We start from the raw sequence: 14,307 nt of genomic DNA, 5'->3' as shown, positions 1-14,307 counted from the left end.
AGGATTCTTTCTATCTGAAATATAAATGAGTTCTGATCTTAAATGTAAAAACATCTAACTGTCCCATCACTGTTAGGGAGCAATTGAGGAGGATCTTCGTCCTTCTCAGAGTCTTCCATGTGTGATAATGTTCCTCGTTAGACTCCTCTATAGCTCTCAGGAGGGATGCAAGTAATCTCAGGCGGTACTGGCCGGTGTTCTCTGCAGTCAGGACTTCCCCAGCCGTCTCTGAACGGGCTGTGAGTGAGGGCAAAACACACACACACACACACAACAACAGAAGGGGGCATTTTCTGTGTCAGCTTTTGTCCACTACACCACACTGTTCTCACTTACTTGTTCATCAGTATCAATCGGGGCCTGCAGAGTCTCCTTCTGCCTCCTTATCTGCTCCATCTCTGCTTCTTGTCTCTGCCTCTCCTCCTCTTGCAGCCTCTGCTGCAGCAGCAACGCCTCCCTCTGCCTTGACACACGTCTCTTGGCTTCCTGCAGCTCTCGTCTCTGCCTCTCCAAGGTAGCCTCTGTGGAGCTCAGGTATTCGGTCTGCAGGTGTTCCTGTGGTGGAGTGTCCTTGTTAACCACTGCATGGCCTGAAGGCACAGGTGTCCTGTCTGTGGTGCTTGGACTGAAGGCTTGGACGGGATCAGGCTGAGGTGGGATACTGGATGCGTGATGTGTTGTGCAAGCTTTGTGAAGTGGTGTCTCTTTGGTGACTGAGGAGGGTCTCATCCTCTCTGGAAGGTGCTGCGTTACCCTCTCCATTATGCTGTCAGTCAGCCAAGAAGTGACAGCACGTCTTGGGTTCATGGTGGAGCTCGAAACAGATTCCACTTGATGCAGCGGCAACTTGGAGCTCAAAGTAAAGCCAGGTACATTAGAAAGTGAGGCCAGTGTGTCAGTAACATTCACAGCAATCTGTGGTTCAACTTGAGTGTTTACAGGCACCACTGGAGTGGTTGGGAGTCGCAGTGGAGGTGGAAGTTGAACAGGTGGTGGTCTCTGCAGAGGTGGCTGAACAACATTTGGAGGTACAACAACAGGTGGCAACGATGAGGCTGCCATGTTGTAACGAATTTGTAAAGCTCGTTGGTATTCTGCCAGACGGTGACGAGCAACTTCCACTGACCTCTGATGAATTCTGAAATTACATTTAACAATAAAAGTCACTCTTTTCAGCCCCAAATCACAAAACTGCCTGAAGGCTGGCCTCAACTCTCAGACCTTCTCTAACAGTTTTCTTTGAAAACACACAGCTTGTGAAGGGTGAGTGACTCTGCTGGGACAATAACACACCTGTTTTGGTCCAACAGTCGCTGCTGATATTGTCTAATCCTTCTGGTGTGGTCATCTTCACCTGCATTCACCTGTAGAGTTCACAGACAGGCGAGCAATTACACACTGAATACTGAACATCATTCTCACAATCCAGGAAAAACTGGACTTCAGTGCACAAAATGGGCACAAATCAAAGACCTAAGAGAAAAGGTAGAAAAGGCAGATCTCAGCGGCTCAACGAACATTAACTGAGGTGACTTCCTGGTCACGGGCCGGTTCCTCTAGTTGGTGAACGGGTATTTCCTGTGTCACAGCAGCTTTCAGGTCTTCTCTCTCCTGCTGATCCTCAAGCAGCATCTGCTCCAGCTTGGCCTTCTGCTCTTCCAGCTCCTGCAGCAAAAACACCTGCTGTCGTTTCTCCTCCTCAAGCTTTTCTTCCTGGACAAAAAAAATTTCAAATTAGTGACCACACATTCACTTCCCAATACAATCTTAAACCCTGGTCTCAGCTGTGCGTCCGTATTGGATAGTAAATCCATAAGCTTCATAAGTTCTTTAAACATAATGCAGCTTGAGCATGGTTCTGGTCTTGGACAGGCTGGAACAATCTGCTCATAGGAACAGCCTTCTCAGTCTGAACAAGGCGGCTCTGTTTCTCTGGTAGATGTTGAGGCAACATCCACCTGCCCTGAGCACACTCAACTTCACTTGTCATTTTACTAAAGCAAACTGTTCCAAAAGACATTCTGAAAGATGCATCAGGATGATACATCCCCCCTGAAGAAGGCAAGAACAAGCTGCACACTCTTGGTTTAGATAGAAAGTGGACTAATTAAGTAATGAGGGACACCTGGATCATTCCTGGCCAACAGTGATGACATCAGGCTTTCCAGTGATAAACTGCTTCTTCAGTTTTAGACCCCGTTTACACAAACACAGGTATTTTGAAAAACGGAGGCTTTTCCCTTCGTTTGTTCTTACTGTGTAGAGGAGCAGAGACATGTTAGGTCTCCAGGTTCAGCAACTTTAGAACAACTTCTGACACAAAGAGCTAGATGTCGATGAGGCTTCTGATTGGCTTGCACGGCTTTCTCCTTCCTACACTGCCACCCACAGGCCTGGCGTAGTCATGACGGCTCTTGGGGGCGTATTTATGCGAATTAATGTAAATGGAAACTTTTTTGAAAACGATGATGTGTGCACGATGTTATTTTGGAAAACTGAGTGAAGGAAATGTTCATTTTTCAAAATACCTGGCTGTGTGTAAATGAGGTCTTACCATAATCCTTTGTTATCTTATCTCACGATGACATACAAGATCAGTCACTACATGCAGTCAAACTTAATAACTACAGCAGTACAGGCATTTAACAGCAAACACACTTTATTCATACTCTGTGCTGTTATAGATGGAAGTTGGGACTTACTCTTTTCTTTCGTTCCTCTTCAAATTCTTGGATTTTGTAGGAAAGAACGTCTGGAAGAAGACTGTCCGCTGCAGGTGACGGCTCTGCTGACTCTAACGCTGCATAAATTAAATAATAAAACACTCAAAATGACAATTTCTTGAACTTTTTACTTTTGCAAAACACAGAAAGCAAAACAGAAGAATGTAAAAAAAATATTTAAGCATCAACATGCAGCAGTCAAACCTACGATCATCTCTTTAAATTAAGAGAAGAGTAATGTAATGAGTGTAAATAAAACGCCTCCAGTCTGAAGAACACATACGATATCTATGGTCGACTCACCTGGTGGAGAGTGGGCAGGCTCACCGAGGTCAGTGGGGGTCTGCTTGTCTTTCTCCTCACTCATCAGAGATCCCGTTTCTATGGATGTGTCCCGCTCAGGGATCTGATCTGTGATGGTGGTTGGTGAATCAGCTACAGGAACGCGACAGCTGTGGTCAGGCCACTGGTCCCTCTGGCTCCTGATGCGATCCAGGAGTTTCTTCAACGCTCGTCTAGGAGGAGGTCTGGAGGGTTCCGCTGCGAAGGATGTACAGAGGTTAGTTAAGGTAGTAATGGATCTAAAATGTTTGAATTCGTTGCTTCTCTTCACCTTCAGCTGATGTTTCCTGCTCGGTGGCTCCAGATTCTCGCTGAGAATCATCCTGTGTGTTTTCCATTTCAGATGTGGCAATTTCCTCCATTGTAATGTCCAACTGTTGATCTTGGCTGCCAGTGGAAAAAGCTGGTAGAGGTTCGGGTACCAGGCGAACCACCAGGTCACCTTTAACCCCTGGGATCAGAGACAGTCGAGTTTCAGAGACGCTTCACTACAACTGTACATGACAAAATCACTGAAAACATGTTTGAGTGAACACCAGTCACACTTGTGAGTGTTCAAACAATCCTTACTCCTCTCTCCAGTATACATGTCCTCAAAGGCAAACTCCATCTCCCTCTGGAAGTCCTCCCTCACTTCTTGTCTCTTGTAGAGCGGCTGAAAGATCTGAGGAGGCATCTGTGAGACCTGCTGCCTCCTCCTCAGCAGGTCTGTCTGTTGCATGTGCTCCAGTTCGACCAGCAAACGCTCCCGATCCTGAAAACAGTCAGGCATCAAAAGCTGCACTTGACAGAATCTCCAGGAACATTTCGTGTCTGTTTTCATGCCACACCGGGTTTCTGAAACAAGACTCTTCTTTCTCCTACTATCAGCTCTTGATATTTGGATGACTCGGGTGACAACATGTTAAAACCTGCATGTACACCCACCAAAACAAACTACACCCATCTTCTTATACACAGTGTATTCTTACTTTGATTAGTGCTGCTGTCCTGCTGCTGGTCAAAGGTGTTTGAAACAGTGATGTTAGGTAACATCAGGGCGAATCATCAGTCACATACAATGGACATACACTTGTGTCCATCTGCTGATCAGATACCTGCACAAGCTGTTCCCTCCTCAGAGCCTGCCTCCCCCTGACGCGAGCCTTCTCCAGCTGCTCCTCTCTCCTCCTCGTTTCCTCCATCTCTAAGTCTCGCAGTCTCCTCACTTCCAGCTCAGCCTCCTCGTGGGCATTAGGCTGCGGACACATATGTACAGATTATACAACTCTGACAGAAGACGAACCAAGAAACCACATATAAGAACTCGATTTACCTGATTTGTGTCTTCCACTCGGTTAACTGTGTTCTCGGGCATGTGGTAACGTGAGACAGCAAAGGCGCTCACATCAGATCTCTTCACGTGTTGCTTCTTGGGATAAATGCACTGCTTGAACAAGGAAAAAACAATGTTGATCGACTTTCTGTGCTTTATGTTAGGCATCATTTATCATGAATTAAACTGTGAGCTAGCACGTTCAGATGGTCACAAGTCACCTGAATGGGGTCAGGAGGAGGCGGTGGAAGTCTGGCCACTTTTGCTGATCGTTCCTTCTCTGCCTGTAGAGCTTTCTTTCTGGCACTGATGCTTCTAACGACAAGAAATTGAGGAGATTTAATATTCTATTAATTCTGCTGAAACTCAAACATGTTTGCAGCAAACGTTTGTGATGTTTCTCACTGGGTGTGCCTCTCATGATCTTTAAGCCTCTGAGATTTGAGCTCTTTCAGTGCTTCTCGATAACGCTCCTCGGCCTTGATGTGATTTTCCTCCTCCTTCTGAGCAATGGCAGCCAAGTCAGGTTCCTTGAATAAAAAGAAAACAGTGGCTAAAATGTCTCCAGAGGCTGCAAAGAAGAACAATGTACAGATAACTTCTATCATTCTTGTTTTCTATGAGCTGTAACTTACATTTTCTTTTGCACTTCTGTGTCCCTGGCCTAGAAGCTGGAGGCTTTCCTGGTATAATGTCTGCACTGTTTGGAGTTTCTCCTGCTGCTGTTGCTCCCAGTCCTTCCTCAGCTCCTCCTCCAGGTGCTGCAGTTCTTGCTGCCGTCTCTGTTCAACTTCCTGGCGTATATGGAGTGCAATGTACCGCTGCTGCTCCCGCACCTGGTATGTGTCAATGCAAAACATAAATAACACACATTCAGTCTTGTGTCCTATCAGTCCAGCTGTTTGGTAGAGGTGTTTTTCTCCAGAAATGTGGCACATAAAAGCAAAGGGTTTGCTGAAATGCATGCTGCAAGCTGAGCTGAGAAAAATCTGCATAACCTCAAATAAAGGATGTTTACATTCTGTTATGAACAATAAGTCGATAAGATGCATGTTCTAAGAATTACTGTGGTGTATGCACCTTCACCTGCCTCTTTGATATGACAGAGACGTCACATCACAGACGGACCTTTGCCGATACGATAAGTGGAGCAGAAAACAATAAAGGTGTGGTGTGTTTTTGTAGTCGTTACCTGCTGTATTCGCAGTTTTCTCCTCCTTTCGTGCTCCTCTCGTATTATCCGAGCCTCCTCGTTGGGACTGAGTCTTAATTTGGACACTTTTCTCTTCATTTTCTTCAGATGTATTTATGGATATTTATTTACCCACTGTGAAGAAAGGCAGGTAGCAGCGATGTTGGCTAATGTTGATTAGCTTCATTTTGTTGCAGGTTTTCAGCAGCATCACGAGTGAGAACACGTTTAAAATGTAACATAATTAGTGTTAGTTACGCAAACATCAAATGAAGCGGAAAGAAAAGAAAAGAAAACTTGAGAAAACCCCAGAAGTTTAGTCTGTGCTCACAAAGCCATGCCAACCTAAAAAAAAAACGAACGTTTTTGTCTGAAACGTCACATCCGGCGGTTTAAACTGCCCGCCGTATCCGTCCCTCACTGTTGAAACTTAGTTCCTACCTAAACTATACTGGTTCCTATCAACAATACTTACTAACTAACAACTAATTTCCTACTCAAAGTACATTTAAAAATAATTCATGACTTCACGTATCATTTAGAACTTAATCACTTTAAAAAAAACACAAGTCACTAAGAAATGGAACTCACGTCAGAGTCCGGTACGTTGGGAGCAGAAAAGCGGGTACACTGGTTTCAGTGTTGCGGAGTGAAGTCGTTCTTCTTACCGCAACATTAGGAAATACACGTTAATACTCGCGGTTAGTGGTCACAGAGGTAAGAGTTATACGAGTAAAGTAGTATGTTGTCAGTTGAACAGTTATTTGGAGCTCTGGAGGTCTTTATTTATCCTATGAGATTATCAAAAGGCTAAAGTTAGCTTGCATTGCTAGCTAGAGGTAGCGATACACAGCTAGCCGCAGTCATGATTGGTAATGATTATTTATATAGTCTAATCTTATATAATCTTAATCTGTGAGACAGAACTGTGGGTCCAGAACAATCCTAATTTAGCACAATCTATGTTTAGCAAAGAAGTTGACTAAACCAACGCTTCTAATGTACCTTTTATCGCACACAAGTTAATGTGTACAAATCGACTGTTTTGTTCTTCAGATTGTCTCAGTTGTATATTCCAGCTGCATTATGTGGTTTGTGTGATAATTCAATAATCTCTCTGTTTGTCTCTTTCCTCTCAGCCGTGCCATCATGTCTGGTGGTCCAGCTGTGAGGGTCAGCATTGAGTCCTCCTGTGAGAAGCAGGTGCAGGAGGTGGCCCTGGATGGGACAGAAACGTATGTCCCTCCCCTGTCCATGTCCCAGAATTTGGCAAAGTTAGCACAAAGGATTGACTTCAGTCAAGGATCTGACTCAGAGGAGGACGGGGCTGAGGGTGAACCCAGAGACAGAGTGGGGAAAACAGGAGCCAGAAGAAGAAGAGGGTAAGTCAGAGCTTGATTCTGTGAACCTGGCTCATACCAGGTGTAATTGATGATTGCAACATGAAACATTATTCCGCCATACAAGTCCCATTATATTTTCAGTTGAGATAAAACCTAATGTGCTGTGTTTTTACATAGGCACCGTGAAGTTTCAGCCATCTCTTTGGCCCTGGGACTCTGTGCGTAACTACCTGCGCGGGGCTCTGACAGAGATGTGTGTACTCAACGATGTACTCAGCATTGTAAAGGAGAAGAAGTACATGGCCTTAGATCCTGTGTCTCAGGATCCGACAGCTAGCAAGGTGATCTGTTAAAGAATATCACTGCCTTTACTTAAGATCTGTAGGTGTTTAGTTTTTACAGACAATATGGTTTTGGAAGATTTAATGTATTGTTTATCTGCAGACACCCCAGGTGTTCCAGCTGATCAGCAAGAAGAAATCACTGGCCACAGCAGCACAGCTCCTCTTGAAGGGAGCAGAGAAGCTCAACAAATCAGTGGCAGAGAACCAGGAGAACAGGAGGCAGAGGGACTTCAACTCAGAGCTGCTACGGCTTCGCTCTCAGTGGAAATTACGCAAAGTGGGAGACAAGATTCTGGGAGACCTCAGCTACCGCAGTGCAGGTGATGATGTTTCTTATGCTAAATCTGTTTTGCATTGGGACTTGTTTAACCCTAACCCATGTGTGCACTGTGTGTTAATGCAGGCTCTCTTTTCCGTCACCATGGCACATTTGAGGTGATCAAAAACACTGACATTGATCTGGACAAAAAGATCCCAGAGGACTACTGCCCCCTTGATGTTCAGATCCCTAGTGACTTGGAGGGATCAGCTTATATCAAGGTGCAGTATATGACAATGTTTCTCTATATAAATATACATTCAAACATTACATTTAGATTGTTTCAATTTAAGTTATTGATAAGATAAGATAATCCTTTATTAGTCCCCCACAGGGGAAATTCACAGTGTTACAGCAGGTCCGTTAGAAGCAAAGTATAAAAATATAAACAATAGATAGATAAAAGTGAATACACATGTGCTGTCCATATCTTCAGGTGTCCATCCAGAAACAAGCTCCAGACATCGGTGATCTGGGAACCGTGAACCTGTTCAGGCGGCCACCAAAAAACAGAGCAGGTATGGTTTGGTGCACAAGTGTGAAATTATAACATCCCACATTTTCATCATCAACTCACACCATCCTTCCTTCTTATTTTTTCTTTCCTCCCGGCTCAGGTACGCAGCCGTGGCATGCAAAGCTGGAGGCGGCTCAGAACGTGTTGCTTTGTAAAGAGATCTTCGCTCAGCTGTCCACGGAAGCTGTCCAGTTTAAATCCCAGATCCCTCACATTGTCGTGAAGAATCAGATCATCTCACAGCCTTTCCCAGGTCAAAACTCTTGACTGCATTTTAGTATTAACGCTTTATGTATATTAAGTAAATGCTGCCTCCAAAATGTACACAGAATAGGCATATCATGTTTACTGTTGTACATAATGCACTGCTTATTTGTTCCCGGGGTTCCCCTGTACAGGCCTGCAGCTATCAATCTCACTGTGCCACTCCACGGGAGAGAAGAAGCACAATCGGACGTCTCCAGAGAAACCGAAACCGGATGACCACCTTTACGTGCTTGAACACAATCTGCATCAAATGATGAGAGAGGTGAGATGTGAAGCTCCTGCCTGGAGTCCAGAAAAGAATCTATCAACAGGTCATTACCTCTATTGTCTTGTTATTTAAGTTCATTTAAGTGGAACACTATGTTTCTTTCTTAGTTCCACAAACAGCAGCTGAGTTCTATGGTGATGCCACATCCTGCCAGCGCCCCTTTTGGCCACAAACGTCTGCGCCTAGCAGGACCGCTGGCCTATGACATGGCTGAAATCGCCAACTTACAGCAGAATGAGGGCCTTTTAATGAAGAAGATCATCAAACAAGCCAAACACATCTTCCTACGCAGCAGGTGACTTCACCAGCTCAGAGTTACAGACACAGTCGACTGTGGCTGTTCATGTACCGCTGAGTGATGCTACAGTAATGCAGCCCATATATTCAACAATACAGCTAATGTATGTGTGACATTCAGAAATGTTATGTAAGTCTTGGGGGCACTGCAGACAGTATAGAGGTCGATCTGTACTGTTTGCAGTGTGATAATCAACCAGCAGGTGGCTCACTCTTTTGTTTTGTTTTAATTCATCATAGTTTGATGTCTGAAAAATGTATCTATAAAAGCCTTTATCATGACATCACAGTGTTTGCTTTGTGGTCACCAGGACGGCGAGGACAATCGACAGCCTGGCCAGCAGGATCGAAGACCCTCAGATCCAGGCTCACTGGTCTAATATTAATGACGTGTATGAATCCAGCGTCAAAGTGCTCATCACCTCACAGGGCTACGAGCAGATCTGCAAGTAAGAGGGAAAAAATCATTTCTATTCATAGCAGGTGGAGGGTTTGACTTGGTTGGAATGTATGACTGTTTATGTGTTTAGGTCAATCCAGCTGCAGCTGAACATCGGTGTCGAGCAGATCAGGGTGGTCCACAGAGACGGACGTGTCATCACTTTGTCACACCAAGAGCAGGAGCTGCAGGACTTTCTCCTGTCACAGGTGCCACACACAAAATCAACTAAGAGCAGCACCAGCACGCTTGGTGCATTGGATGCAAATGCACCTTTCTTTTTGATGTTGTGTGTGTGTGTGTATTTTTAAAGTTGTGTTCATCTCCTCACTTTACAGATGTCGCAGCATCAGGTGCATGCAGTCCAGCAGCTAGCCAAGGTGATGGGTTGGCATGTCCTCAGCTTCAGTAACCATGTAGGCCTAGGTCCAGTGGAGAGCATCGGAAACGCCTCAGCTGTCACTGTTGCCTCTCCTAATGGAGAGTATGCCATCTCAGGTGAGCCTGCTAGTGTTGATGCTGAGGTCGAAATACTCGTCAAGTCAAAGCAGTAGCAAAATGCAAATAGTTTAGTATCTATAGCATGTGGTGGTTCTGACTTTAGGGGAAACAAAAAATGTGTTCTGATTTAAATTTTCAATTTTTGTAAAATCAGTAATCCAAGAATTTCTATTTTTTGTTTATTTTTTTAATCATTCATTTCTCTGTTTTACTGCACAAAGACATGCCTGAGTTATTTCTTCTTCTAACCACGATTGTGCTATTTGTAGAGAGGTGCAGGACTTTACTGAACCCACAGTAAAACAGGTGTCTGTGTGTGTCTGGACAGAAGACACCAGGCAAAGTGTTAAATGTTGTGTAGACCATCTGTATTTTGGCAACACTCCATAGCTCAATACACAATCACTGTACAGTAGTTACACATTAAATAGATAAATACACTACACACCCTTCACATGTATGGGTGTATGAACAAAATGTAAGTCATTGCAGCACCTGCACAGACAGCTGGACTTTCTTAAGAAGGTGGGGCTGCACTCTGAAGCAGTTTGGCAGGTTGACTGTACATCACACTGTTCACTGTTGTGATTCTTGTCTTTCTTTATTGTTGACTGAAATGTGTCAGAGTAACTAAGGAGAACAGTTTTTTTGCCGTTCACTCTCACTGATCTTGCCGCATGTGTATCTGTGTCTCCTCAGTGCGTAACGGCCCAGAAAGCGGGTGCAAAGTATCGGTCCAGTTCCCTCGCAGTCAGACCAAAGAGCTGCCAAAGAGCGATGTCATCCAGGATGCCAAGTGGAGCCACCTCAGGGGGCCGCACAAAGAAGTTCACTGGAGCAAGATGGAGGGTCGAAACTTTGTCTACAAAATGGAGCTCCTCATGGCTGCTCTGACTCCATGTCCTTAAGTACAGCTCTGTCTACTGACCGCTTTTCCACCCATGCACAAAGTCATTGTTTACATACAATTCAATGACAGGTCATACATATGCTGTTGCTCGGTTCGGGGGCTCCATCCTGTGAAGGGGCTCCTGCAGTTATAGCCAGGTTTTCCTAAGGTTGTAAGGATCCAGTGACACTAAGAGTTTTGTACTTCCAAGGAAATACTGCAGACTCCACAGACTGATGAAAATAGAAAAATACTTTGTAGGTCAGATCACCTAATTTAGCAATGCTTGAATGATGCCACATACTTTGAAGGATGCAGCCCCAAATTAAGACTTGTGTATGGAATACACTTTTTTCTAGATATTTCCAGCCCCATATTTGAGGGCTAATGTGCGTTGAGTACGCATATCTCTAATCTCCTTAAGTTCTTATCCAGTAGTGTCTGCTGCCTCTTCCGTGTTTGATAATGTATGTAAACCTCAGTTTTTTGTTGTACCCTTTTTTCCATCACGTCATAAGTAAAAGAAGACATTCGTTTGCTTAGACAATAAATACAGTATGTATTGTTTTCCAGTGTGAATGGTCACATATTTACATTTATTTCAGTCATTTGCAGCGAGCTCTAAATTTTGTGTTCAGTAAAGGGTGTAAACGGCACAGGCCTGACGAGCCCGTCTCCTGGCAAAAGACTCACTTGGTGTGTCTGGTATGAAGTTCAGAGAGGCTGCAGCTCTGTTGCGTCAGCTTCTGCATAAAGGGAGCATTAAACTTTGTCAACATAGAAACTTAAATAAATGCAATGGAGACTCATAGACCTTTGCACTGAAACACACCCTCACACTCATACAATAGACTTTAATCCACATTCACACCCATTGAGCCACATTCATACATTTTACCTGAGCATGCAGCAAATACAAACACAACCTGAGTGAACTTTGAACTCAAAACCACATGTTTAAACATGTGCTGCTTTTTTAAAGACTGTATTATATCTCAGGTTTATTTTCCAGATCCAACAAAGTAGCATTATAATTTACATTAAACTGGTTTATTATGTGGTGTGATGATAATCTTACAGTATAAACAGCTCAGCTTACCTGGCACCTGTTTCCTGCGTCTCCATGCCGCTATCGTCCTGTAGGTTTTGTCTAGTAGCCACATGGACAGCATGAGAAGTCCAGCCAGACAGGCCAGCGCTAAGGCAGAGACAGACAGGTACTGAAGGTCCTCATACAGCACCTCTGGACAACAGACACACAAGACCAAGTGTCAACCTGCTGTTCGGCCATTTTATGTCACATTCTCATTGAGACCTGATCTCCTCACCGTTCACTTTCAGGACAAAGCCCAGCTCCTTGCTGCTTCCTGCTGCATCTGTGACAGTGATCACGTAGTATCCAGAGTCCTGTAGCCGCAGGTTCGACAGGCCCATAGAGCCATTGTTGCAGAGCTGCACTCTGCTGCTGTAGTCTGTCGTTATGTTGGCGTACACTCCTGGCTGCCAAGTCCCTATAGTGCGGCTCACTGCTGCTGACATAAAGGTCCATTGTATGTCGGGGACCCCGCTGCAGGTAACATCCACTGAGAAGAACACATCCTCCTGCACTGACCTGCTGAGGCTCCTCTGGGGAGAATGGATCGAGATGGTTCCAGCTTACACAGAGAGAGAAGATCATTTAACAGACAAAGCTTTGTAAACAGATACTGTGACAAAACTTGTACATTTAGTTGTGAATGGACAAAGAGGCTTTGTATTATATTGGACACACCAGCAGACCTTTCAAACCTTTATCCTGGCAGAATTATTACAGCATAACCAGGGCGGTGTCGGTGTCCATAAAAAGATAATATTTTACACAGTCAGTCACTGTTGCTGAAAAACACTGTGACTCGTTTCTCTGTCAAATTACAGCCTTCCTGTTGGAGGAATGGAACTTGTGGAACTAGCTGAGAGCTATCAATGTGGATACAGCCAGAGGTATCAGCCCGTCTGTTTGGTCACCGCTCATTATAAATATTTTCACAAGAATGCCAGTGGAGGAGCTGGTTCTGCTGGTGATGTGTTTGCCTAATGAAGCACAGAAGAAACTAATGACAATACCAAAGCTGACTAAGTGTCAAGACAGTGTGGGAAAATTCTGAGTCACTTTACTCACTTAATGATCATGCATTATGTCCCAGGTGATTCTTAGGTTTTCATAAATGAAACCCTGGTTAAATAAATGCTTCACTCTACACTATACTACTAAAACACTGAGTTTAATCTCCCAGTTCTGACAGGTTTGAGTGGACTGGACCCTTAGTGCTGATCAAATATAGGATTGTCATGTTATCGGTGTGCAAGTACATGGACAAAATGAAGAATGTCTGACAAAGCTTACCTAGTTGACACATATATAATGTGATGCTGAGAAACACAGCAACATCCTGCACATCCCAGAGCTTGAAATGCCTCATTAGAAAACCAGGCCCATGTGGCAGAACCACAGAAGAAGAATCTCCTCCAGGTTATTTCACATTCTGAAGCAGTCTCCCTTTTCTCCCTTCCTGGTTTCCAGAGAATCCTCTTCTCTGTCCTTTGCACCGGTGTTAATGTCTCTAAAGGCCGTCCTACTATATTCTGTGAGTCTCAAAGAGCTGCCGTTTGGTTGCCGCCTCAGGACTGCACTGGATTTCTCTCATACCTGCACAAGTCAGTGCCAGTCAGCCCACACCTATCAGACAGGTTCAGCCAGAGATCACTGAGCAAACATGCTCCAGGAGTGACACGCCGACACACAGACACACACGTGAAAAAGGAAAGCACTATATCCTTCTCAATGTGCTTACTGCATCCGCTCAAAAAACACACACCTGTACACACGCAGACACACTAAGACGAAATGAAACCAGGGCGGGTTGAATCACCCGGTGCTCTGACACCTGCTACAACATGTCAAACAGGAAGTGTGTATTCATAAACACTCACCCAGCTTAGGGGGCAGGTCTAAGCTGCTCTATTCTGAGCATGTGTTTACAAAGACATTGTGTATGAAAATTGCATTTCACCCACACAACTTAGTGTGTGTTTTCTTAGAGAGAGAAGCTTTAAATATATGTAAAATGAGGCTGGGTTCACATTTTCACTGCACCCTGTGTGCATGTCAGGCCCTTTAACCTTACAGTACCATCCACTCACAAACAGATGAAACATCCTGCTTTACTTTAAAGCCTCCTCGGTGATGTCAGTGTTCAAAAAGCTACTTAGAAACTTACAACTGACTTTCATTACTACTACTACTAATTAGTCGAGCTGCTTTACAATTGCTGGCAAATGCAAGCGCTTTGAATAAATCTTTATATATATATATATATATATATATATATATATATATATGTCATGGTTTCAGCCAGGTCTTTTATTTTGTAGTTTATTTTCTGTTTGTATTAGTTCTAGTTTTACTAGTCACTTCCTGTTTTATTTTAAACTCGATCTTCCCCTTGTGTTTCAGTTCTGTTTGCTTCCCCTTCCTCATGTGTGCTCCCTTCCCCCTCCTGTGATTACCTGCT

At 44.2% G+C, this 14,307-nt stretch overlaps 3 protein-coding genes across 4 annotated transcripts; 1 reads left to right on the top strand and 2 right to left on the bottom strand.

Annotated features, from left to right (window-relative positions):
• Positions 1-64: 64 nt before the first annotated feature.
• cep295 (centrosomal protein 295) lies at positions 65-5,906 on the bottom strand. Of its 2 annotated transcripts, none has more exons than XM_028420586.1 (14): positions 5,573-5,906; positions 5,016-5,216; positions 4,786-4,910; positions 4,602-4,695; positions 4,381-4,491; positions 4,163-4,303; positions 3,636-3,819; positions 3,337-3,516; positions 3,027-3,263; positions 2,703-2,800; positions 1,519-1,713; positions 1,294-1,364; positions 337-1,138; positions 65-237 (listed from the first exon to the last, which is right to left on the bottom strand). In XM_028420586.1, exons 1-14 carry the CDS (start codon positions 5,669-5,671, stop codon positions 208-210), a joined length of 2,568 nt encoding a protein of 855 aa, XP_028276387.1. In that variant the 5' UTR covers positions 5,672-5,906; the 3' UTR covers positions 65-207. The 2 variants fall into 2 exon arrangements, with proteins under 2 accessions (XP_028276387.1, XP_028276388.1); XM_028420587.1 differs by having other exon boundaries at positions 4,602-4,692.
• Positions 5,907-6,178: 272 nt separating this feature from the next.
• med17 (mediator complex subunit 17) lies at positions 6,179-11,567 on the top strand. The gene is given in 14 exon segments (XM_028420441.1): positions 6,179-6,289; positions 6,712-6,918; positions 6,920-6,954; positions 7,093-7,256; positions 7,360-7,579; positions 7,663-7,799; positions 8,015-8,096; positions 8,196-8,348; positions 8,494-8,624; positions 8,738-8,925; positions 9,239-9,376; positions 9,458-9,575; positions 9,705-9,864; positions 10,567-11,567. Coding segments are annotated over 13 exon segments (1,932 nt in total). The 5' UTR covers positions 6,179-6,289; positions 6,712-6,721; the 3' UTR covers positions 10,776-11,567.
• vstm5 (V-set and transmembrane domain containing 5) lies at positions 10,214-13,693 on the bottom strand. The gene is made up of 5 exons (XM_028420442.1): positions 13,140-13,693; positions 12,085-12,411; positions 11,856-11,999; positions 11,450-11,502; positions 10,214-10,989 (listed from the first exon to the last, which is right to left on the bottom strand). The coding sequence occupies exons 1-4, from the start codon at positions 13,213-13,215 to the stop codon at positions 11,471-11,473; spliced, it is 579 nt and encodes a 192-aa protein (XP_028276243.1). The 5' UTR covers positions 13,216-13,693; the 3' UTR covers positions 10,214-10,989; positions 11,450-11,470.
• Positions 13,694-14,307: the final 614 nt, after the last annotated feature.

Source organism: Parambassis ranga, chromosome 13, assembly GCF_900634625.1.
Source record: "Parambassis ranga chromosome 13, fParRan2.1, whole genome shotgun sequence".
Lineage (NCBI taxonomy): Eukaryota > Metazoa > Chordata > Actinopteri > Ambassidae > Parambassis > Parambassis ranga.
This window is presented reverse-complemented; position numbering and strand designations above follow the sequence as displayed.

Bases quoted from the DNA above. Each gene is read 5' to 3' on its own strand.
- cep295 (XM_028420586.1), bottom strand. From the start codon at position 5,671: ATGAAGAGAAAAGTGTCCAAATTAAGACTCAGTCCCAACGAGGAGGCT. The intron at 2,801-3,026 runs GTGAGTCGACCA...TAATTTATGCAG, and splicing joins GCCTGCCCACTCTCCACCAG to CGTTAGAGTCAGCAGAGCCG. The intron at 1,365-1,518 runs GTTCGTTGAGCC...TGAACTCTACAG, and splicing joins AGGAAGTCACCTCAGTTAAT to GTGAATGCAGGTGAAGATGA.
- vstm5 (XM_028420442.1), bottom strand. From the start codon at position 13,215: ATGAGGCATTTCAAGCTCTGGGATGTGCAGGATGTTGCTGTGTTTCTC. The intron at 12,000-12,084 runs GTGAGGAGATCA...TCTGTTGTCCAG, and splicing joins CTTTGTCCTGAAAGTGAACG to AGGTGCTGTATGAGGACCTT. The intron at 11,503-11,855 runs GTAAGCTGAGCT...CCCTTTATGCAG, and splicing joins ACGCAGGAAACAGGTGCCAG to AAGCTGACGCAACAGAGCTG.